Here is a 25542-nt window from a genome sequence, read left to right as displayed (position 1 = left end):
GGAGAAGAGACACAGAGAGATACACAGAGGGAAGATGTCATGTGAAGGCAGTGGCAGAGATTGGGGTGACGCATCTTCAAGCCAAGGAATGCCAAGGGTTGCCAGTCATCACCAGAAGCTAGAAGAAAGCCATGGGACAGATTCTTTCTCAGAGCCCCAAAAGGAATCAATATGGCCAATATCCTGATTTCAAACTTCTAGCCTCCGGAGTTGTAAGACAAGAAATTTATTTTAAGTCACCTAGTTCATGGTTATGGAGCCCTGGTGGCATAGTGGTTAAGAGCTCGGCTGCTAACCAAAAGGTCGGCAGTTCAAATCCACCAGTCGCTCCTTGGGAACCCTGTGGGGCAGTTCTACTCTGTCCTATAGCATTGCTGTGAGTCGGAACCAACTCTGTGGCCCCTAAAAACAACAGCAACAGTTTGTGGCACTTAGTTACAGCAGCCCCAGGAAACTGACACCGGTATTGAGTATCTCTGGGCCCAAAAGGTTTCGGATATCTGTTATCCAAATACAGGTAGTCCCTGACTTATGACAGGTGACTGTCATAAGTCAGTTGTGGTGTAAGTCAAACATCTTTTTTTTAGTTTTCATTATTATTGCCTTTTATTATTAGTATCTTTATAAATCCTATCTTTATTTGTCTTTGAGGGTTGGAAACGTTACATATAAACATCTGCAAGTAAACATCTGAGAATGATAACATCAACAAATTATGTGCTACAACATTGTAGGTAGTACATATTACTAATGATAAGATGTGCCCCCCCAAAAAGACAGCCGTAAATGCGGTTTGTCCTAACTGGAATATGCTGTAAGTCGGGGGCTAAATATTTCAATGTTCCCACCCACTCCCCTGTCCTTTATCCTCTCTAACAGTTATTATTTATGGATGCTGACTACGTGCCAGGCACATGCATCATCTCGTTTAGTGCTCACAGCCCCCCAACCCATCATCCTGCCTTCCAGATGGTGTTCTAAAAAGAGCCTGAACCTGGGGGCACAGACGGACCACAAAACAGTGAAAACTCAGACACGTTCCTTGGTATTAAAACAGTCACGTGAATTACGGTTCATTTGCTGGATGGGACAGTGCACAGCTGCTTAGCACTCGGGGTCGGGGGGAGACTAAGTTGCAACAAGGGAACAAGCCTGAGGGATGATGCTAAGTTTTTTTAAAAAAGGGAAAGAAAGAAAACAGACATGAGCAACTATCCAAAGCAAACACACACACAAACAAATTTTTAAATGCTAGGCAAAAAAAGAAAAAAAAGACTGGAAGGAAGCACAGCAACGTTTAAACTGTGGTTGTGGTGAGGCAATGAGTTTATGAATAATTTTCAAAAATGTCAGTAATGTGACTATTACTTGTTTACGATAGGAGGGGCATGCCCACCATATTTTTGTAATAAAGCTCTTCCACTTAAAGTTTAAAATAAAAATTTAAAGCTTACAAATGCAGTAGCGTCACTAGGGTTGGTGTCACCCAGTGCAGTAACTCAGTGTCATCCCCCCACACGGGCCTCCTCCCATACCAGACCATACAGAATCCTTAGGAATGTTTTTTTGTACTGTTACTTGTAAATCGTAATTCTTGTATATCACTCTTTCTTTTCATTTAATTATTACTTTATTCTCAAAAAAGTTATTGATACAGGTTCACAGATACTAATTACCACAATATTGTAGCTAAAACACCAGAAGATTTGACAAAATCCGTGACTATAAAAACATGGACAGCCATAAAAACAACAGTGTGTGCTTGTAGTACGTGCAGAGGAAACCACGTGATTCGAAGCATCACTGTAATTGGGTAATAATGACAGCTTGGGCTGGAGCGCATTTGAAGGTTCAAAAAGTAAATTAGCATAGAGTTTTAGCCTTGTGGGTCTATTGATACATGCAAACCGGGCTTAAGAAAAATGTTTTTGTTGTTACAACTAACTTCAGGGATATTTTTATAAAAAACTATAAATTTCTGGTGAAACACTGCACAAAAATGTTAGACAGTCATTTTGGTGTCACCCTCTCTGATAGTGTTACCTGGTAGAGTCTGTACCCCACCCCCCCAGTGATGCCATTGCACACATGGCAAGTCTAGGACGTGCAGGATTTTAAAAATGAGTTGGTCATGAAGTGCCCACAGGTCACCCATGGTGGGGGGTGGGAGGCAGCGGTGGCACAGGGCTGTGTCAGATACTTCCTGCCTCAATACAAGTGCCATTCCTGAAGGACACCGAATGGTTTTATGGGATATAGCAGTGCCTGGGAGTGTCCGGGTCGCAGCCCAGGCTTCCCCAGCTGCAGTGGTGGGCTGGGTCCCATTCACTGACTTATGGCCTTCAAACCTGGCAAGCTAAACCCCATCCAAATCCTCAGAGCCCCTCACCCAATCCAGTCACCTTGTGGATCTGGAGAAAAAGGTCGTAGAGCTGAGTTCGCTTTAGCATAGGGAGGGGGAGTCCTTTCACCAGCTCCTCTGGAAGTTTAGAGAGATTTGTTAATAAGTACCAAACAGAGACAATGTTTACAGAATTTGCTCTTTGCTAGATGCCGTGTATCCCCATTTAATTCTCACAAAAGGCTATGAAATATGATATTCCTCCCATTTTATAGATAAGGAAACTGAGGCATAGAGTAGCCAAGTAACTTGTCCTAGGTCACACAACTAGAAAGTGGCAGGGCTGGGATTTGAACCTAGGCAGGTTGACACCAGAGCCTGAGCTCTCAGCCACAATCTATGTGGAGGAAGTAGCAGGTATAGTATGATGTACACATGTGATAAGGAGCTAGTGAGCATGCTTTCTCTGCACCCCAGCCCCGTCCTGTTTTCTATGTAGCCAAATGAAGTGGGTCCTCATGGAAATAGGGTTTAGTGTAGGCTTTATGTTTTATTTTTTGACTAGGGGGTTGCTCTGGGAAATGTGAATTCAGAGGTGGACTGCCTTATGACCTCTATGTTAATTTGCCCCTTCACTTGTCTCTTCAGGGTGTGTATGTGTGTGTAGTGGTGGTGGTGGAGGGGCCGTCCCTGAGTCCTACCTTCTCTTGCATGAGGAGGTATCCTGTTCTCCAAAGAGCCATCCCCAACCCTCATTAGAGCCCAAGGGTAAATGAGGCTTGCTGTCTCACAGATGAGGCCACTGAAGCTCAGAGAGGTGACTCACTGAAGGTCCCACAGTCCAGAGGAGAGCCCTATTTCCCAGGTTTAAGTCCAGCTCTCTTTCCTCCAAAGAGGAAAATCCATAATTCTTACCATTGACCTTGGGGTAGAGGTTGTTGAGAAGGTAGTAGTTAATGAGCGCCTCCAACAGCTCCACCTGGTGGAGAACAGGAGAGGCATACTGTGACCAAACATATCATCTTGCCCACACCAAACCCCACATGGCCACCCTGGGGATGGGGCTGTGAGTCAGAATCAACTCCACCACAGTGGGTTTGGGTGTTTTTTTTTTTTTGGGTAACATGGCAAAAGTCTTGAAAAAAGCAAACTGCAGATCAACACCTATATCAGCTCTTCTCCTTTTCCATTCTCTACTACAGGCATCATAGCAATTGCTTAGTCAAGAGCCCAAATTAATCAACACCTAGGCATTTCATAAACAATAACAACTTACACTGAATACTCCAAGTTTGGATTCCTTCAGTTCCAATTGTACCCTATAAAGAATTAGAAAATATTCAGATATGTAAGCATTACCCTCATGGGAAGCCTAAGCAATTCAGGGTTCCCAGAAAGGAGAAAGTACAGGTTTGAGAAGGCATAGGGCCAAGGGTAGTGTGGACGTGGTGATGAAAAAATAAGATAACTGGGTAACTAAAAACAGCAGTACAACCATATGGGGAAGACTGGTAGAGGGGAGGTGAGGTGGTGTAAAAGAGCCCAATCCTTATCTATCACCTCAGGAAATCAATAGTTGATGTCTAAAACTTATAGATCAAGAAAAGGCAGTATTAATAAATTTTTCAGAAATTTGGAAGTAGTGGGTGCTGGGTAGAAAGGAAGTTTGGGGAGGGCAGGACCAATGGGGCAAAAGGATTGGGCCAACTGGGGTGAAATTTAACTTTCCCTCCTAAATGGTGGACTCCCAGCATTTGCAGGAGGATTTCTCCACGCCTCCACTCCCAACTGCAGAGAATCAGCTGCAGTGTCCTGATGGAGTCCAGTTGGGTGCCTCCATGTGGGCAGCAGGCGGACTTACTTTCCCGGCCTCAGGAACCCAGTGATCTTGCTGGTGTTGAAGCTCAATATGGCGGATACATTAGTGGCCTGGAAATACCAGGAGAAGGAAACAGGTCTGAAAGCTGGACGGTATCATGGACAGGAAGGCTAGCTATGAGGGCCAGCTGTCTCTTCTCAACAATCAGCTCAAAGAGGTAAAGCAGCAAACTTGCCCTTAAACTGTGGACTCCCAGAAGGCTTAGCATCAGAGCTCAATAAATGTTTGAACTTGGATTTGAACATTTTACTTGAAATTGCTGACTGTAACAGCAGTTAAACTTTGAATACACTACCAAGAGAGGGTGTAGAGTACCCATTCCTGGAGATCTCTAAAGAGGATCATTTTTAGCTATCTCAGGGCCCAGGTTCAGCCCTCATAGTAGTAATAATAATATAGGTATATAGTTTAATTTAAATATTTAATGCCAACAAAAACAATCTTGATAACAATAACAACATATACCAAATTGCAGACATAGCATCTAGAAGCAATTACCCTGTCCGAGATTTGACTTAATGAGTTTCCAATCTGAAACAAGAGAGTGAAGTTCTCCATCCAGTGAACAGGACTACAGGACTTGGAATTTCTTCTCTATTAGACAGGGTCCATCAGTGGTTAAGCATTTGGCTGCTAATCAAACGGTGGTCAGTTTGAATCCACCAGTCACTCCTTGGAAACCTGTTGGGGCAGTTCTACTCTGTACTATAGGGTCACTATGAGTCGGAATCAACTCGTTGGCAATGGGTTATCAGGAAATACGACATCACTTAATATTTAACACAAAGGGAATTTAATACACAAAATTTGTTATCCAAGTGGTAGAAGCACTGAGAAGCTGAGAAAGAGCTAGAGAGACAGCTCAGAAATGAGCAGAGGCAAGAAGCTGCTTCCACACGGTACTGGAGGAACAGAGGGAGGAAATGGGGTTATGGGAACCCAGGGAACGGGCCATTTGGTGGAAGCTGGAACCTTGCAGGAGACAGTCACTGACAGAGACTTTGTCCAAGGCAAAATGAGAGGAAAAATGCTCTGGCTTCTCCCTCCTCCCTCACCACCCACCCATCCCACTCCAGCACTGCTTCCCATTGGCTCCTAGCTGAAAGCCAGAGTGCAAGATGCCAAAAATAAATAAACAATAAGAGTCCCTGAGTGGTTCAAATGACTACTAGCCGAGAGAATGGCAGAGACAGGCTGGCGATCTGCTTCCAAAAGGTCACAGCCTTGAAAACCCTGTGGAGCAGTTCACTCTGCACCCACGGGGTTGCCGTAAGTCAGAATCCACTCAATGGCAACTAACAACAACAGAAATCAATTTAAAAAAATAAAATAAAATAAGGGAGAAAAGATCTGAATAACTTACAGAAAAAGGAAAGACAAAGAAAAAAATCGAACCCACTGCCGTTGAGTGGACTCTGACTTACAGTGACCCTGCATGTTTCAGAGTAGAACTGCACTCCGTAAGGTTTTCAATGGCTGTAATCTTCTGGAGGAAACAAGAGAGCAAAGTCCTTCACCCGGTGAGTGGGACCCTAAAGGACTCAGAACTCCTCCATTAGACAGATCCATCAGTTGTTAAGCATTTGGCTGCTAGCCGAAAGGTTGGCAGTTGGAACCCACCCAGAGGTGCCTCAGAAGACAGGCCTGGGGATCTACTTCAGAAAAGTCACAGCCTTGAAAATCCTGCGGAGTAGTCTACTGTGCACACATGGGGTTACCATGCGTCGGAATTGACTCTGGCAACTAACAACAATCTTATGGAAACAAATCGCTAGGCCTTCTTCCATGGTGCCATTAGGTAGATTCGAACTGCCAACCTTTTAGTTAGTATAGTTAGTAGATGAGCACAAATTGTTTGTGCCATCCAACAGAGCAAACAGGCCAAAGACTCATATACCTTTTTCTCCAGGCTGGCCCAGATTCAAACTCAAGAAAAAAAATGACAAGGGGGCTAAGGTAGATAGGAGGCAATTAGGAAAGGCCTTTCTGAGGAAGTGATATTTAAGCTGAGACGTGAAGGAATTGGCTAGATGGTGAGTAAAGGAAAAGCATACGGGAAAAGGGCATAGCTTTTGCAAAAGCTCTGAACCTTACCACGCTGAGCCGGAAGACAGACTCTTTGTCGGAATTCGGCAGGTGTACGAAGGCCTCAACCTCCATCTGGGGGGTCAAGGACAGATTCCCAGGGCTGAAGATCAGGAATGGGGCAGAGATCACCACTCCCTGGAGCTCCAAGTTCATGTTGGGGTACAGCCTGGCTATCTGGGGGCAGAATTGGGAGATTATATCAAAAGCAGAAAACAGACACGTCTATCATGAGAGCCTCGAAGGAGACAGGTAAAACAGGGAATAGTTTTTAGTTGACTTTATGTCCCATAAAATGCTCTGTGCTCATGCCCTTTTCTCTTAGCATTGTACCTGACGCCTTTCCATTATAGCATGGGCATCATCTACTTCTTGGCCACATTGTATTCCGTGGTGTATGTCTACCATAATTACTCTAACCTTACAGGCACTAAGCCGTCTCTAAGGTTTTGTCATGGTAATAACCACCCACCTGGATACCTTTTGGCCATTCTTTCTGGGAATATATTCCTAGAGGTGGAATTTCTGAGTCTCAGGGCAAGGGCACATTTAAGACTTCTGACGATTATTGCCCAACTGCCTTCCAGAAAGGCTGGTCATTTTTTTTCAGTCTCTCCTTCCCAGGGCAATGAGTGAGAGCTAATGTTTCCCTGCACCCTCATCACACTCCAATAACTGTGCAAGCTGAGACCAGGAGCCAATGTTTCTGGAAAATGAAAAGAATAGATCCCACCATCTCAAAAGTGCTAGCTGTTTTTTGTTTAACTAGAGATAGGCCCAGAACTTATTTTGGGAGAAGACTATTCATTTTTTGGGGAGGGGAACTGGGGGGAGGAACGATACTCCCATGAGCCTTTTGGTTATGCAAATATAAAACCCACATTCTATTCTAGAAGGGAGAAGTTTGGAAGACTGAGGGGGTAAACTGATTTACTAAGAAGGTGGGCTGAGTTGCTTCTTTGCTGGGGTTATTATGAAATAGGCAGGAAGAGGGAGAAAGAATTTCCTTCTGTTTCTGTGGCAAAAGGGATGTTGGAGCCAGGATGTGGCCAAGGGGACTCCAGGGCTAGCTCTGACAATATGGCGGCAGGTTGGGCTGTGAGTGGGGCTTGAGGAAGAGAAAGGGCCTATAGGGGGCTCCCTGTGGAAGGACATGACTCAGGCACTGCAGGACTTGAAGTTCAAATTTTCCCCACCATTATAATTCCCCCCAGCTATCCCCAAGCCCTTTGCAAGGCACATTAAACACTACCACTTTCCTGAGCTCCATCTTGGGGGGACTTGGAGGGCGGGCGAGAGGACTGGTGGATTTCTGTGAGGATTAAATGAGATGAGCTCTGCAATGCCAGAGCTGTAGGGTTATTCACTTTGACACTGGTGGTTGTAGCAAAAGACTGAAAACAACCTACATGCCCATTTGTGAGGGACCAGTTAAACAAACCATGGTAAATCCCTTCCATGGCATATTGGATACCCATGGAAAAAAAGAGCGAGGAAGCTCTTAACTACCTATGCATAGCCCAATCCCCCAGACATAGTAAGAGAAAAAGTAAGGTACAAAGTGGGTGTACAGTATGCCTCCATTTGTGTAACAAATGGGGAAAATACACACAGCATTTGTATATACACAGAATCTCATTGGAAGGTTACGTATGCTGGGATGATTTTGGTTGACTTACCATGGGAACTGGGCAGTTAGGGGACAGGAGTGGGAGGGAGACTTTCCACTCTGTAACATTTTATATCTTTTGAATGTTGAACTATGAGAATTTATTATCCATTTAAGAAATATTTTTAAAGAGCCAAGAACAGCGCCTGACTCCTAGTGAGCCCTCTATAAGTGTTCGGTGTTTTTAATTAGGGCACGTTCTGTGGAACATGTTAATAATTCCTTGAGATTTTCAGACACCACCTGTGGTCCCACAAGACCTGGAGCTCGGGCTTCTGTTATTGGAGCTTTGGAGGGAAGGGCCTTGAGGCTTGCAGCACCATGGCCTTTCCTGAGGCCTCACTGGCAGCTGAGAGGAACACAGAGGTTTTAAAGAGGCTCTCTGAAGCCCAGTAGGCTCAGCTTGCACCCACCAAGAGCGGAGAGAGGCCTTACCCGGGGGATGAAGGGTCGGAAGGACTTGGTGGTCAGTCGAATGTTAAAGTCAGGTGGAATCTGTAGCAAAGAGACACAAAGATGTTTTAGGGAGCGGAGGGTCTAAGACAGGTGAGAAGTGGGGGGAATGTTCAAGACTAGCTTCCCAACTGCCTGAGGTTACCATGGCAGTGGCGAGATGCCTATTCTGCATTTACCAGGAGCACAGGGGTCCCTGGGGCCTGGCTGCTCTCCTTGGGGGTGTATGTGACATCAGGGCCTCATTTTGCAGTCGTATAGACCTAGGTTTGGTTCCTGTGTAATCTCAGGCTGGTCTCTTCACCTCTCTGAGCCTCAACTTCCTCATCTATAAAAGGGGGATAATAATAGACCCCACCCATTGCGAGGGCTAAATGAGATAGTTTGTACAAGGCAGCTAAGCTAGCACAAGGTCTAGCACATAGTGAGTGCTTGATGTCATACTTTTATTTTAATCTCACCCACTAAAAGAGAGGGCCTGTGTCTGAGATGTGATGGGTGAACCAAACGTGATAACAGACGTCAAAGGCCTGTAGATGTGGAAGAAATAATTTGAAGGATATAAAGTCACTCTATCCATCTACCAGATGGTCTCCAATTTATTATTGGGGTAAACTGGACCACCCAAGTTGGACCACACTACGTTTCCCCCACCATCCTGACATTGTATATAAGGCCTCAGCTTTCACAAATTGCTACAAGAAACAACTTTTTGAAGCCCAGGAACATTAAAGAAACTGGAGAAATATCAAAGATATGATTCTCTATAAAATACAGTCTCACTTATACAAAGCCCCATTAGAGATGGTTGTTATAGAGCAAAGTGCTGGGAAGACTTCGTCTCTCTTTTCATGACAAATCACTAAATCATGTACCCTCTTCACTTTGGCTACAAGGAAGTTCTCAAACAGATTTGTGATAACAACATCAATTTATGGACCTTCGTAATTAGTTTTACTTTTCACTTGGTCGTTATTTCCTATTCTATGTACTTTATGCATTTACCAGTATATCTATTATCCTACCTCATTCACTAAAATCTCTCTCTTTTTTTTTTTTAACTTCACAAACCATCAGGGTAAGGAAAAATATGCATTAGAATAATAGGTCTAGATGGGAGGAAAAGTAAAATACAGACAAGCAGGCTACAAAGCCTTCCGCAGTTGTTACAAGGGAGCTAGAACTTTGGCTTGAGCTTTCTGGCAGCCAAAGTGAAAGGGGAAATCAAGCTAACTTATGTTTTTCCTGGTCTTGATTTTTTTTTTCTTAGTCATAATTTACTACCTTACTGATGTGAATAGGGTAAGAAGGGAAGGACTGGTTACATTGTCCTTCCTGTGTGCTATTCTGCCACCATCCTCACCATGTCATCTGTGATGGAGAAGTTCAGGTACCCTGCCTCGTGATAAACCAGGCTGGCTGTGTTGAAGACATAATCTGAGATGGCGAAGTAGACCATTCGACTGTGTTCCTCAGGAAGACTCAAGACAGGAGCGAGGAAAGCAACTGGGGAGCGTTGATTAAGGTTAAAGATTTCACCCTGGAGAAAGAAATAGGGTCCAATTGGACTTTTTTTTTTTTTATTGCTTAAAGAATTTTTTTTTTAATTTTTATTGAGCTTCAAGTGAACGTTTACAAATCAAGTCAGACTGTCACATATAAGTTTATATACACCTTACTCCATACTCCCACTTGCTCTCCCCCTAATGAGTCAGCTCTTCCAGGCTCTCCTTTCGTGACAATTTTGTCAGCTTCCAACCCTCTCTACCCTCCCATCCCCCCTCCAGACAGGAGATGCCAACACAGTCTCAAGTGTCCACCTGATACAAATAGCTCACTCTTCATCAGCATCTCTCTCCTACCCACTGTCCAGTCCCTTCCATGTCTGATGAGTTGTCTTCGGGAATGGTTCCTGTCCAACTGGACTTTTTGAAGCCAATCCCAGGACTGGACATCTGAGCTAGGGGGTCACATACACAGCCTGACGAGGGGGTAATTGGCTGGAGACAATGCCTTGAACGGCACGATTAAAGACGTTTTCCTTTCGGTTAAGTCATTATGTCTCCAGAATCCCTTAATGAAAAACTCCCAGGAACTTTGATACATTAGCCGCCGTGACCTCCTGGCTAGCTCCTCGCCACCACCTGCATGGTGAGGTTGTGAGACACCTGGGAGAGAATCCTGGAATACTTCCTACCACCCCATATTGCCCTGAGCTCAACACAACTAGAAGCACTGGGAAGTTAAGAACAGATCTGAAGCCAGGGGGACAGGAGGCCCAGGAAGGGGCTGACGCTGTGGGAATGCCACACTGGGGTTGGCCCCACCCAGGCCCCTGCTCCTGGGACTCTTACCTTAAGCATTATGTCCAACATTTGGGCTGTTGCCTGAGGGGCCTCCATTAAGCTGTAATCAATGCCGAAGAAACTGTCAATCTCTGTTGTGACTGTGAACCAGAGGAGGGGCAGAATTAGGAGCCAGGGTGGAGAAGGGGTGAGGGATCTGGCTGTCCCAAGTCCCTGCAACTTTCTACAGAGCCCCCTGGTCCTCTGCCTTAAGACCTGCCACCTAGCCCAGTCTTGGCAAAGAGCTTCTTCGACATGAAAAGGCTACAAGGGTTCTCTTGTCCCACTGATGGGGGTGTAATGCTCAGCCTGGGGCCTGAGCACCTTCCTGGATCACACACACACACGTGCACGCACACACACACACACACACACACACATGCAAGCGTGCACACACACACACGATGGGAGCAGCCCAGTAGCCATGCAATGGGGAGAATTCTCTAGGGCATTGTTCCCCAATTTTATAGCTGAGTCCTTGATCCTTGGGGAAAGTGGCCTCCTATCAATATAAGCCAAATAGCCAGGAAGGCCAGGCCACGTGCAGAGGGCCCCAGACACTCCCCTCCAAAGTCAGGCTTGGGTGAACAAGAGTTCTATGTCACATGCATTGGATTTCTGTGCCCAGCTGGGCCTTCCACTGAAGGCAGTGTCAACAAGTGACTGTGTTGGTACCTGGGAGCCAAGGCATGAGAGAATACCCCAGATAATTTGCCAGTGTGCAACTTTAAAACTTTAAGTGTGCACCCTGGATGCGGGATTTCACTTGTGGGCAGCTATTCCATAGATGTACTTGCACATGTGGACAAAGAGGCAGGCACAAGGGGGCTCCCTGCAGCTCTGTTTGTAATAGCAAAAGATGGTGCAATGGATTGAATTGTGACCCACCCAAAAGATATGGTGAACCCTCACCTCTGTACCTGTGAATGTGACCCTGTTTAGAAACAGGGTATTTGAAGATGTTATCAGTTGGGTTAGCATGAGTTCATACTTTCAGTAGGGTGAATCTTAATCCTATATGACTGGTGTCCTTATAAAAGAGAAGATAGATACACAGAGAGGTACAGGGACAGAGGAAGGACACTATGTGATTCTGCAAGTGCAAGCCAAGGAATACCTAGAGCTACCAGAAGCTAGGAGAGAGGCATGGAAGTGGTTCTCCCTGAGTCCTCATTTGGACTTCTAGCCTCCAGAAATGTGAGACAATACAATACCCAATTTGTGATATTTTGTTATGGCAGCCTTAGGTAACTAATACAGATCGTAAAACCCTAAACACCCATCAGGTGAAGACTTATTAAATAAATGAAGACCCATCCATATGCTGGAATACTACACAGCTATTAAAATAATGAGGTCTGGAATTCTACCAACCATGTACAGAAGTGACTCCAAATCTTACCAAACTTTCCCAGAAAATAGAAAAGAAGGGAATACTTCTTAACTCATTCTTTGAGGCTGGAATTGTCCTGATCCCAAAGCCAGACAAAGACACAAGAAAAAACAAAAAACCACAGGCCAATAAATGTAATAATCCTCAACAAAATCCTAGCACACTGAACCCAAAAGCACATGAGAAGGATTACTCACCACGATTAAGTGGGATTTATCCCATCAAAACCAAACCCAGTTGATTCCGACTCATAGCGACCCTATAGGACAGAGTAGAACTGCCCCATAGAGTTTCCGAGGAGTGCCTGGCAGATTCGAATGGCTGACCTCTTGGTTAGCAGCTTTAGCACCTAACGACTACGCCACCAGGGTTTCCTTATCCCATCAAGGTAAAGGTAATTCAACTTAGAAAATCAATCAATATAATACACTACATTAATAGACTATAGGAAAAGAACCACATAATTAACCAATGCGGAAAAGTCGTTTGACAAAATCCAACACCCTTTCAAAATAAAAGCACTCAACAACCTAGGAACAGAAGGGAAATTCCTCAATCTGATAAAGCGTACTTATGAAAACTCATAGGTAACATCATACTTAATGGATAAAGCCTAAGAGCTTTCCACTTAAAATCAGCAACAAGAGAAAGATGCCCTTTCTCACCACTGCTATTCAACACTGTCCTAACCAAAGTAATTAGGCAAGAAAAAGAAATAAAAGGTATCCACATCAAGAAGGAAGAAGTAAAACGATCCCTTTTTCAGATGTGTATCTGTAATTACGCATATCCACGTGTATTAATAAACAAAAGGGATACATGTGAATATAAATTCATATTCTTATATGTACTTATTATACATATTTGCACATACAAAGGAAGTGTCTGAAAGGATACCCCAAAACAAAAAGCAAAGTTGGAGGAAAGGGTACTTTTAATTTTTACTTGCATGCTTCTGTCCCATTTAATGTTTTACAAAGTACATATGTGCTTTTTATAAAAATTAATAGAAATATTATGTCCCAGGGAAGGGTGGGACACCCTACCTGGCAGAGTTTGAAGATAAGGTTGTAGGTCGGAGATCACTGATTTCTGGATCATTTCACAAATCTGGAAGAGAAAGCCTGAGTGAGCTCCTCAGCTTTGGTCTGGTGCTGTGCTAATCCCATTTGTCACTTTAGTTCACATATTCGCTCATAGGCCATTGATTCTACGAATATTTATAAGAGCTTATTATGTGTCAGGTACTGAAGACAGAGAAATGGTCAAAAACATATAGGCCCTGGCCTCCCAGAATTTAGAGTTTAATAGCAGAACTAGACATTTATTAGAAACAGTCACACAAATAAATGTAGAATCAGCGCAGAAACTTCTTAATGATCACCTCCTAACAGGTTGGCTTGTTCAGTCAATATTCCCATTTCCCCTGGTGTCAAGGAACACCGAGTGCTTGCACCTAGTAGGCCACTCACACACAGTAGGCACACACAATGTGTTGCCACCAGGTGAGTTGAATGCTTCCCATGGGAAGATAACGTGTGTTCCCAGACCTGTTTGTTGCACTTCCTATTGTAACCACTTGAATTATGTAGACCAATAAAATATGGCTGAGAACAGAGTTGTTTCTATGAAAACCTAAGATAAATATTGTGGAAAGGTGAGTTGCTACACAAATAGGTTGTTAAATTTGGTGTAGACCAGACCAAAGAAAAGCTTAGGAGAAAAAAAATTCTAAAACTCTATAAGGACTCTGCACTGTGACTGCTTTGCAAATGTGGTTAAAGAAACCACAAAGGGCAAGGCAATGGCAATCAACAGACTATTTTCAAAGAACAGCTCTAGGCCCTGCATCGAAAAATAGCAAATTAATTTACATTTTGTTGTTGTTAGCTGCCGTGGATACTATATTTTAAAATATTTAGGATTTATATGTAAATATTCTTTTTGCTTATATGTGACAGAGTCCTTATTTTAAGCATCTTTTTTGGTTAACCAACTACCACCTACGTGCAAATAGATCCATGTACACGATGAAGGAGAGGGACATGGGAGGGGGGCTCTTAGGGTATGTGATGGGACCCAGGCCTAGTGTTGGGGTCACAGATGGCTTTTCTGAAGAGGTGACATTTGAAGGGCAAGCTAAAGGGTCATCGAAGAGCCCTGGTGGCTCAACAGTTAAGCAGTTTGAACCCACCCAGCGGCTCCGGGGGAGGAAGACCTGGTGATCCACCCCTGTAAAGGTTGCAGCCTAGGAAACCCTATGGGGACGTTCTACTTTGTCACATGGGGTCTCTATGAGTTGAGATTGACTCAACGGCACCCAGCTACAAAAGGGTGATCAGGCACACATCAGGCCCAGGAGTTCTGGGGAAGGGTTATGCTGGGGGTTGGGCAGACAAAGGAGTAAACCTTAACCTCCCTTTGCAGCCTCCCCGGTGTCTGGGAGAGGAGTTTGGTAGTGGAGAGCTGCCAGGAAGCCAAGAAAAATGGTAGTGAGGAACATTTGTAGTTGATTCCAAGGGAACCAGGAAACTTCACTGGCTTCTCCCAAGACTTCCTTTGTTTTCCTTCAACAATGGCCCATCGGACCATCCCAAAGTCCCAGAGCCTGGATGCCCCATCCCCACAGGAACCTGAATCATGAGGAGGGGAGGCATCTGGTCGCTCAGCCCCAGACACCCAGTAGGACCTCCCAGGGAGGACGGTTGCTGTAGTGGTTAAGGGTCAGCAGTCAAGTTGGATGAGCCTGGGTTCAAATTCCACTTGGTCCCCACTGCTGTGTAAACTTTGCAGAGCCTCTCTCTCCTTTAAGGTCCTCACCCACATGACACAATGGCACAGCCCTGTGAGAGGGCTGAAGGAGATGAGACAGTGAGCATACATCACCCAGAGAGCAAGCACTCAGTAAATTCATGTTATTGTTACTATTATTAGCCCCTGTTGGTTCAGGCACCACATCTGCTCTGAGGAGAGAATTAGAAAGATCCCATGCCAGCTTCTTAGCCTTCCTGGGAGAAGAGGATTTCTGAAGAAAGACACCAAAATACCCAGTCCTGATAAGGCTTGGGTACGAGGAAGTTCAAATCCTGACCCAGCCCCGTCCAGCAAAGGTGACACTGGGCAAGTTATGTCACCTCTTGGAGTCTCCTCTGTCAAATGTGGAAAATGGCACCTACTCCACGAAGTGTGGTTAAGATTCAGCGAGACTGCGCATATAAAGTGCTGAGTGTATTATTCCTGGGCAGGCAACGTCTCAAAAAAATAGCAGCCATTATTATTATAAATAAGAATAAACAACAAAAAAATAGTGCTACAAAAATATATTCTCTGTAACATTAATTGTAGCCCTGATAATTACTATAATTAATTGTAATACTATTGTTATATAGGATAATTACTAATCATTATTACTACCATCATCAAGAAGGGAGTATAAATCCACACTGCTGAAGAGGACTGTATCCTACTCAGAAAGCCATGGCAACATGGCAAGAGGATGCCTGAAAAGGAGGTTGGCATATTTTTGGAGCTCACCCCAAGGTCCCAGAACCAAAAATGGAATGGAAGGCAGTTTGCCACTCCAATCTATGGGGGTCTGTTTGCCATCTCCCCTTTAGCCACGAGGGGGCACTGAAGGCCAAAATAGAGGTTGGGCAAAGGTGGGAAAGAGGGAGGGAGGGAGGCAGGCAGGGAGGGAGGAAGAGAGAGAGAAAGTTTCTGCCTTTCTTCTCCATTACTTTCTTCCTTCCCACGTGGAGTCATTGCTACAGTCACAGCTCTGGGTGTATAATACCTCAGAAATGAGATTTTTGGGGTAAAATGAGTGGGAACTGAGGGTTGGCATGAAATCTCTGTTTTAGCCAGAGATTACAAGACTTGGAGATTCCTCACTTACCGACATGGTTAGGTTCAAAGACCAGTTCAGTATGTGATATCAGTAATATGTGAAAATGGAGGATGACCTCATCAGATCACAAAATGGAGGATGATAGCATCATTGCATAACTGCCAAGTTACATTATATAACTGCCAAACAACTGAGAATCATGGCCCAGCCATGATGACACATAACAAAGTCATTGTTCCTCTCGTCTCACACCTCAGCATTCGTTACTGCCGGATGTATGTCATTAATGCACAAAATAGCTGGATAGTAGATTTTTTACTACTGTTGTAAATAGGAAATGTTGGATAACGAGACAGTCGATAGGTGGGGAAAAGGTATATATATATGTAAATATATATACATATGATATGTATACACCAAAAAACAAAAACAAACTCGTTGCTGTCAAGTAGATTCTGACTCACAGCAACCCTATGGGACAGAGTAGAACTTCCTCATAGGGTTTCCAAGGAGGGGGGCTGGTGGAGTTGAACTGCCGATGTTTTGATTAGCAGCCAAATACTTAATCACTGCACCACCAGGGAGATTATATATATATATACCAAAACCAGACTTGTCGTCGAGTCGATTCTGACTCGTAGCAACCCTTTGGGCAGAGTAGAGCTGCCCCACAGGGTTTCCAAGGAGCGGCTGGTGGATTCAAACTGCTAACCTTTTGGTTAGCAGCCTAGCTCTTAACCACTGCACCACCAGGGCTCCCTATATATGTATATACACATATGTATATTTTAAATGGAAAGATCTGACATAGTGTTGCTGCCTCCCCATCCAGGTAGGTACTCACGAGCTCACCCCAAGTTCCCATCTGGTCCCCAGGCACCTGAGCAATGATTTCCTGTTTGGCCTTCATGGACTGAAGTGTGGAGCAGTGGACAAGGCCAAGAATTCTCTGCCTAGCTGGACACATTTGCAGTCTGTTCAACCCCCCAGCTTTGCTGCACACCAGCTCTGTGACCTTGGGCAAATGATTTATCTTCTCTGGGCCTTGGTTTCAAGTGTATCTGGAATAGCTGCCATGGCTTGTCCAGGGCCAGAGGTTGGTGAGGGCTTCTGCCCATGCCTCATGGGGCTCAGTGGACACCCAGAGGCTTGGACCTTCTTACCCTGCTCTCCAGCACTCTTCGGAACTTGGACTCGATTTGGTTGCGGAAGAGATTCAGCACCTCCCTGGGGAGAAGACCACAGTGGACAGTCAGCTGTCTGCCACTGAGCACTGAGGTGGCAGGGAAAGGCAGGCCCTGACCTCTGGCTAGGCCAGTCCTCAAAGGGAGCCCTCCCTTCCCCATCCTGGTGCCCCTCTGTGTCCCCGGCTCATTCGGGAGGGGTGAAAATGCAGTGTTCCAGCCCTCCGGACACCCAGCCTGATTCAGTGCATCTGAATTCCCAGCCCCCAGCTGTACCCCTACCAAAGTCAGGAGATCTGGAGAAGAGGCTTGGGAATTTCCATTTTTATAATAATCAAGGACACTGAGACTCAAAGAGACGAAATGATGTCTCTAAGTCCTCTACATTTTTCACAAACCCTCCTTTGGCCAGAAATCTTTGTGTTGCTCCAGTAGCTAAGTCTCATTTGCCTGATGAGGGTCCCCTGAAGCTTATTATTTGTGTGTGTGTGGAAACCGGTGCCACTGAGTCAATTCTGACTCATAGCAACCGTGTAGGACAGGGTAGAGCTGCCCCATAGGGTTTCCAAGGTGCGGCTGGTGGATTCAAACTGCCAACTTTTTGGTTAGCAGCCGAACTCCTAACCAGTAAGCCACTGTTGGCTTGAATCTGTATCTGTTATCTCAGCAGGGTCCCCGAGAGGATTACTTCAAGGGCCTGGGAAGTACAGTGCCTTATGCCTGGCCCCTTACTCCTGTCAGAGGCCAGGCCTTGGGCTGGATGGACCATGGGCTGTCACCGGGGTCAACCTGCCTAGTGACCAGGTGGTGACCTACTTCAAATCTCCAGAGACTTCCAGATCCACGTCAGCTATGTGGCTGTTGCAGCTGGAGGCAGTGACCGTGGGTCTCCCGGAAGGGTCGCTGCCCAAGAGAAGGTTGACTGAAATGGTGATGCCTTTGACATTCACGTCAAAAGAGCCTTGTAGTCTCCTGGAGGAGATAAGAGAAGCAATGATTGATTCCTAGACCAGGGTCTGTCACTATTTGGGGGGAAATATGAAGCTCAATTCTTACTCCCAAATAAATACCAGATGGAGCAAAGTTTAAAGAATAACAAATGAGGCCATTACAAGTTCAAGAGGAACACCTGGGTCCAGTTTTTTATGGTCAGGAATGGGCAAAGGCTACCTAGGCAGGGTCCAGATCTCAGAAGCCATAAAGGAAATGGTTCATAAGCTTGCCAGCATAGAAAATGAAAACTTCTCTGAGCAAACAATGCCAGATGCAAAGTAAAAAAGAAATTTGCATTACAAACCAGCCAGGGAGCTCATTTCCCTAGTGTATGAGCTAATTTTCTTAATATACAAAGAGCAAGCCTGTACAAATTAATAAGAAAAGGACAAAATCACCTAAAAGGAAGAAAAAAAGTGAGATCAAAGACATGAACAGAGAGTTCAATGGCAAATAAACATATGAAAAGCTATTCAAAATGAAAACAACGGTGCTGTCAGTTTTCACCTATTAGATTGATAAAAAAATTTTGAAGTTTGATAATACCCAGGGCTGGTGAAGGTATGGATAAACAAAGTGTGTTGTAGGGAGGCACTGTTGTAGGGAGATAACATTGGCATAACTTTTCTGCAAGACAAATTGGTGGATCTATCCTAATTCTGGAAACCCTGGTGGTGTAGCGGTTAAAATCTATGGCTGCTAACCAAAACATCAGCAGTTTGAATCCACCAGGCGCTCCTTGGAAACCCTACGGGGCAGTTCTACTCTGTCCTTGAGGGTCGCTGTGAGTCGGAATCGACTTGATGGCAGTGGGTTTTTTTTTTTTTTTTTAATCCTAATTTTGGAGTCCCCGGGTGGTGCAATCAATTAAGCACCCCAGTACTGACCAAAAAGTTGGCAGTTCAAACCCACCCAGAGGCACCTTGGAAGACAGGCCTGGAGATCTGCTTCCGAAAAGTCACAGCCTTGAAAACCCTATGGAGCAGTTATACTCTATACCATGGGTGGGTGTTCACTACAAGTTGGAATTGACTTGACAGCAACTAACAACAACATCCTAATTTTAGGAGTGGGGGCAGTGATGTTTCCATAAGTAGAATTCTTGTGTTCCTTGAAGTAGACCTGGGTTTGATTCTGGGCCAACACACTTCACAGGCAGCCACCACTCGTCCGTCAGAGGAGGCTTGCATATTGCTGTAATGCTGAATAGGTTTCAGCCAAGCTTCCAGACTAAGACAGACTAGAAAGAAAGGCTTGAAGATCTACTTCTGAAAACTAGCCAGTGAAAATCCTATGGATTACAATGGTCTGATCTCCAGCCAGTAAGCAAGCTATGCAGGGGCTTACAGTAAGCAAGGTACGCACAGGCTTGATTGTGTTTACTGACTAATCTATAGTGAACAGTTTCACAGGGTTTCACCACAAAAACTGGTGAAATTGTGCACTACAGATTAGTAAGTAAACACAAGTAAGTCCTCACATACCTGGCTTATTGGATAATCCGTTCCTGTCCCCAACCATTCATGGGGATGGTGCAGGATTGGGCAGTATTTCATTCCATTGTGCCTGGGGTCACCATAAGTAGGGGAGCAACTGGACAGCAGCTAACAACAGTAACAAAAACGGGAACACACTGAAGACAAGAAAGACAAGGTGAAGGCCATGGCCCAAGGGCCTGAGAGCCAGAGAGCAGAGTCAACTTACAGGAATAACTTGCGCACCTTCCAGTTGCCCTGGACCCGGATGAAGGAGTTGGAGATGCTGAAGCTCAGACCCTGGCCTGGGAGGGGCCTCAGAGCACAGTCAAGCAGCTCACAGCTGTGGATGTTCAGGCTGGGGAGAGAGGCGGGTGGTGGGAGGCGTCAACCCCAGCCCTGGGCCCAGCCTCTCAGAAACGTTGCCCCTGCCTCTGTACCTTCCCCCTACCTCCCCGCAACGCCGCCCGTGGGGACTAGACCAGTAGGCCCTATGTTCAGGCAGGCATCTGGCTCCGCCCACTAATGGAGCACCTGCTGTGTGCCAGGCATCGACCATACTAAGACTTTTACATCATGGATGTGTCATTTAGGACTCACACTAGCCGGAGGGGGTCAGCACAGGTCTTGTTCCCCTTTCAGGGGGGAAATGGAACCTCAGAGAAGGAATGCAAATTGCCCATGGTCACACAGTCAGGATATGACCCCACAAGTTTCATGCTTCAGGAGGGATCCTGAGAAAGGCCATAGGCATATTCCTCTGAGTTCTGCCGCTCCTTTCCCCAGCCAGCCCCTCTCCCACACATCTAGGGAGGGGGACCAGAATCAGAGAAGGCTGAGGGTGGCCTTGAGAGAAGACACAAACAGAACTGGCAGGGGAGTGGTCAGTGGAAAAAGAATGACCAAATTCCACGCTTTTTGCCTGGCATATGATAGGTGCTTAATTAATGTTTGCTGATGGACTGCACGAGAGAAGGAGGGAATGAATGAGGCAATCAATGGCAGTGAGCAGGGAGGGGTGTGATGAGCTGTGGGCCAGATTGTCCTCCCTCCGTTGTCCACCCATCAACAATGTTTCATGCCTTTTTTGAGCGTCAGCTGTTCAAGTGTCTAGTGATCCTCTGAGGGCTGGGTTCCAGTGCCACCTCCTCTAGGAGTCAGATTTCCTTGACTCCCCCAGATATGCAAACTTCAGCTCCAACAGTTGGGCTGTTATACTTAAAGTTTAAGGTTTATCTTCCTTTCCAGACTATATCCAGTGGCCAGACTGGAACCTGGATTACTACTCTGAAGAAGGTGCCAGTATCACCCCCATTTTCCAGATAAGGAAACTGAGGCTCAAGAAACACAGCTAGTAGGACTTCATTAATATTTGTTGCATGAATGAATGCAAAAGCTCAATTTTCTCAGAGAATCTCTCCCTGAACTCCTCTTGGGCAGAATGTATCCCACTGCCTGCCCCAGAGAAGTTCCCCGATCTAACCCTGGGGCCCCAGCAGAACAGAGAGCCCCACCTGTGGAACTCATAGCGCACGCTGCCAAAGTGCTTGATCTTGAAGTCCCCGGTGAAGTCGGGCAGCGTGATCTTGTGCAGAGCGCTCTGCAGACCCAACAGCCCTTCCTTGGCAGCTGTGGACAAGAAAGAGCTGGGAGTCAATTTGGTCAGCCTCCTTTCTGCCCCTGCTCTAAACCGTTCAGTGGTTCCCACCTACCCTCTGGAGGGAGGTCAAATTCTTTTTAAAGTTTCTTTTAGTAATTTATTTATTTTCATTGTTGTTGAAAATATACACAGCAGAACATATACCAATTCAACAATTTCTAGATATACGATTCAGAAACACTGATTACACTCCTCAAGCTGTGCCGCCATTCTCACCCTCCTTTTCCGCACTGTTCCTTCCCCTTTAACATAAACTCACTGCCCCCCTAAGCTTCCTATCTAACCTTTTGAGCTGCTGTTGTCATTTGATGCCATATAGATAGTTCTTTAAAAGAGCATAATGCTCAAGGCAGACATTCTTTACTAATTAAGCTAAACTGTTGTTTTGTTTAAAGAAGACTTCAGGTGATATTTTTGCTTTAAGGTCGAAAGATTATCTCAGAGGATTAGTTTCGGGGGTTCATCCAGCCTCTATGACTCCAGAAAGTCTGGATTCCATGAGAGTTGAATTCTGTATTAGAATTAATCACAGTTACAGATTTTTCAGCCAGGTAGCATGAAAGACACTTAGGGGCATCATTACATTTCATGCTCAGGCTGACATGATGTTATGTTTGTGCCCATTTTACAGCTGAGGAAACAGAATGGCTTCACCAGCAACTCCACAAAGGGAGGGGTGCTGTGCACTTGAGTGTGTGGTTCTCTTTCCTATTCTCTGTGGCACCTAGCTGGTGTAGAAGAAATTGTAATGACTTTAGGGCTAGATGGGGTTAGAATCTTGACTTTGGCACCTTTCTAGATGAGTGAACTCCCCAACGCTCACTTTCTCCATTTGTCAATGACAACAATACTTATCTCAGTGAGGTGCCACGAAGGATAAAAAAGATAATTGCAAAATGAAAAGGGGCTGAGAGGATCAGGTGCACTCCTAGCCTGGTGCACGCCGCACAGCAGGCACTCAGGAAATGCTTTAAACAGTGTAGCAGGGTTTATATTATCAATAAATGAATAAAGATCCAAATGTCTAAACTTACAGGACTGGTTGGATAAATATGGTACAGTCACATAGTGGAAAGGACAAGAGACAAACCTTCCCAATTTAAGGTTTCAATATAAACAGCACTTATTAGACCCCATTGTTTGTTCTGAGACTTGAGGGACTCAAGGAGGCTATATGTACACAGATGGCCAGCACTCTCTGCCCACCTCCAGCCTCCCCTTTCACCTCTCTTCAACTTGCACTCCTCCCTCTAGCTAAACAAAACTTCTCCAAGACTTTGCCCATGCTGGTCCCTCTGCTTGGAATGCCAGCCTTTGTCCCTGCTAACTGCACTTGTCTTTTCCACCTTAGCTTAGATATCACCTCCTCCAAGAAGCATTCCCTGATTTCTCCCTTGCCCCCAGCTAGCCTCCTCTCCCAACAGGCTTACCTGAGGGAATGTTATTACCCCCATTTAACAGATAAGGTAATTGGGGCTTCATGAATGTGAGGAGCACATGCTGTCAATGCCTGCCCATGTCCCTGGGTCCTTTCCAAGAACAACAGCCAACTCCTGGCTGCCAAAGTCTGTCTCTCTGAGCCTGAGGCCCTCTGTCCTGGAACTGCAGAAAGTCAGGGCTGGGAAAAAGACAGGAGTGCTGGGGCATTGACACCCCCTACATCCCAGCAACCCTCAGCTGTCAATCAATTACTCTTGGAGTGGTATGCAAATACTCCAGGCCCCTTGTTCCTTGAATGGGATGATTCTGAGCCTTTTGTTTGTTTCAGTATTTACAAAAAAAAGTCCTGTTTTTATCGATCTTTTAAAATTGAGAATTGGCATTCATAAAGTACCTAAAGTGCACTAACTGTAAAGGTATTGCTAAATTCTTTTTCACAATTTTTATACATCCATGTAACCACTTCCCAGGTCGAGATACGGCACACTCCTTGCACCCCTGTGGGCTCCCTGGTACCTGCTCCTGACCTAGCTGCCTCCAGATGTAAGCACTATTCTGACTTCTAGTTTTAATGCAAGGAGCCCTGGTGGCACAATGGTTAAGCGCTTGGTTGCTAACTGCAAGGTGGCAGTTCAAACCCACCCAGTGGCTTTGTGGGAGAAAGACCTGGAGATTTGTTCCTGTGAAGATTACGGCCTAGAAAACCCCATGGGCCAGTTCTACTCTGTCACATCGGGTCACTATGAGTCAGAATTGACTCAACAGCACCCAACAACAACAGTTTTTTAAAAATTGTATTTATTTTCCTGTTGTTGTTGAGAATATATACAGCACAACATACACCAATTCAGGTCTCTATGTGTGCAATTCAATGACATTGATCACATTCTTTGAGTTGTGCTACGATTCTCACCCTCCTTCTCTGAGTTGTTCCTCCTCCATTAACATAAACTCACTACCCCCTAAAGTTCCTATCTAATCTTTCAAATAGCTGTTGTCAATTGTATCCCATATAGATAGATCTTAGAGGACAATGCTCAAGGCAGACATTTTTTATTAGTTAAGCTAAACTATTGTTTGGTTTTAAGATAACTTCAGGGGATATTTCAGTTTAACATTCGGTTTAAAGATTATCTCAGGGCAATAGTTTCAGGAGTTCATCCAGCCTCTATGGCTTCCAGAAAGTCTGTAGTATATGAAAATCTGAAATTCTGGTCTGCATTTTCCCCCTTTTGATCTGGATTCTTCTAAGAGTCTTTGATCAAAAAAAAAAAAAACAGTTTTAAGGCTTGTGTTTTGAAACTTTACCAAGAATTTTCCCAGCAAATTGTTCTAGCCACCTGGGGTGGTAGCTGGTTTAATAACATCCTTCTGGCTGCCTTTCCTTCCTCATCTCACGTCCCCTACTCTCCCCTACGGTGTTTCCTGGAATCACCTCCCAAACCAATCACTTGCACCCAAATCCATGTCTTACAGTCTGCCAGTGGGGAACCCAAACTAAAACAAGGCACTTGCCCAAGTTGCACAACTGATGTGTGACGAGGCCAGAATCCCAGCCAGAGCTGCCTGACTCAGAGGCTGCACCACCCAAGATAGAATGCCCAGTCTAGGCCCCTGTGTACCAAGCAGCCTGGTGCCAGGTGGATCAGCCAAATCCAGTCCAACACCTCAGTTTCTTACCATACTCCAGGCCCTTGTCAGTGATCCTAGCGACCAGGCCGGGGTTGGCACTGTGGGCCCTTGGGGTGGACGTGAGCAACAACCCCAGCAGTAGAAAGGGCAGGGCCCCAGCCCAGGCCCCCATCCTGGATTCCCAGCGGGTCAGGGTAGGTCTGTCACAACTGCAGTCTGGGCCCTTAAGTAGCCAGAGCCTGAGGGCTGGGGGCAGTTCCTGTGGGGAAAGCCAGTTGCTTGGTAGCGGGAAGGGGAGGCACAGGGACAAGAACTATGCTTGCGACACCGTTGGGGTCATAGATCATACTTGGAAGCCTGTTGTTGCCACTCTAGGTCAGAGGGTAGGTTGGCCCCAAATGATAATCCCAGCCCACCCTTCCCACAAAAACACTCCAAGTTCATCCCCAGAGATTTGTCTCACCTTGCCTAGCCCTCTTAAGAGCTCTGCCAGGCAGGCCTGGTTTTACAGACAAGGAAACTGAGGCTCAGTAAGGCTATGTCACTTGCACAAGATCACACAGCCAGCAGGTGGCAGAGTTGGGTATCAAAGCCAGGTCTGACCATGCAAATTCTTCTTTATACTCAACTGTCTGTTCATTTGAAAAAGAAATCTTTTTTTTTTCCTTGAGAAAACAAGCTCTCTCAAACATTGCTGGGGGTAAAATTTTCTGGAAGGCAACATGGCAAATCTTTAACCACCTGCCCGCCCTATGACCCAGAAATTCTACTTCTGAAACTTGCCCCTAAGTACATAGTAAAATCAGTCAGTGTGCCAATATGGCACTACACTAAAACGCCCATTTCTGCTCTGTGTGAAGCAGGCAAGGAAGAAACGGATGCACCCTCAAGTGTCCGACAAAAGGGCATTGGTTAAACCAGTTAAGATACAGCTACTAAAGGAGGCTGCAGAAATAAATGTATTTTTTTATAAGGAAAAATGCTCATGAGAAGTTGGTTTCAAATGGCACCATACAGGAAGACGATGTTTCTCTGTTTCAAATAGGTTTTCACGTTTACCAACCCGGAACATATTTAGCAAGGAGTTATGAGGAGTTGTCCGTGGTTGAAAGGGTAAACTTATGGGTGTTTTAAAAAACTTTTTGC

General features: G+C 45.3%; 1 protein-coding gene across 1 annotated transcript; it reads right to left on the bottom strand.

Moving 5' to 3' along the window:
- Positions 1–1864: 1864 nt before the first annotated feature.
- On the bottom strand, positions 1865–24568 carry LBP (lipopolysaccharide binding protein). Its single transcript, XM_003411542.3, has 14 exons — positions 24445–24568; positions 21179–21293; positions 19894–20022; positions 18013–18168; positions 17176–17239; positions 13212–13275; positions 10782–10873; positions 9791–9967; positions 8410–8469; positions 6315–6482; positions 4203–4270; positions 3618–3660; positions 3257–3320; positions 1865–2479 (listed from the first exon to the last, which is right to left on the bottom strand). Exons 1-14 carry the CDS (start codon positions 24566–24568, stop codon positions 2376–2378), a joined length of 1428 nt encoding a protein of 475 aa, XP_003411590.2. The 3' UTR covers positions 1865–2375.
- Positions 24569–25542: the final 974 nt, after the last annotated feature.

This window comes from Loxodonta africana, chromosome 24, assembly GCF_030014295.1.
Source record: "Loxodonta africana isolate mLoxAfr1 chromosome 24, mLoxAfr1.hap2, whole genome shotgun sequence".
NCBI lineage: Eukaryota > Metazoa > Chordata > Mammalia > Proboscidea > Elephantidae > Loxodonta > Loxodonta africana.
This window is presented reverse-complemented; position numbering and strand designations above follow the sequence as displayed.

What these genes read in the sequence shown, in the direction of transcription:
- LBP (XM_003411542.3), bottom strand. Translation starts at nt 24,568, where the DNA reads ATGGGGGCCTGGGCTGGGGCCCTGCCCTTTCTACTGCTGGGGTTGTTG. An exon ending in TTATCTTCAAACTCTGCCAG is followed by an intron (nt 10,874 to 13,211) that starts GTAGGGTGTCCC and finishes TCTGGTTCACAG; the next exon opens with TCACAACAGAGATTGACAGT. An exon ending in CCTCTACCCCAAGGTCAATG is followed by an intron (nt 2,480 to 3,256) that starts GTAAGAATTATG and finishes CTAAACTTCCAG; the next exon opens with AGGAGCTGGTGAAAGGACTC.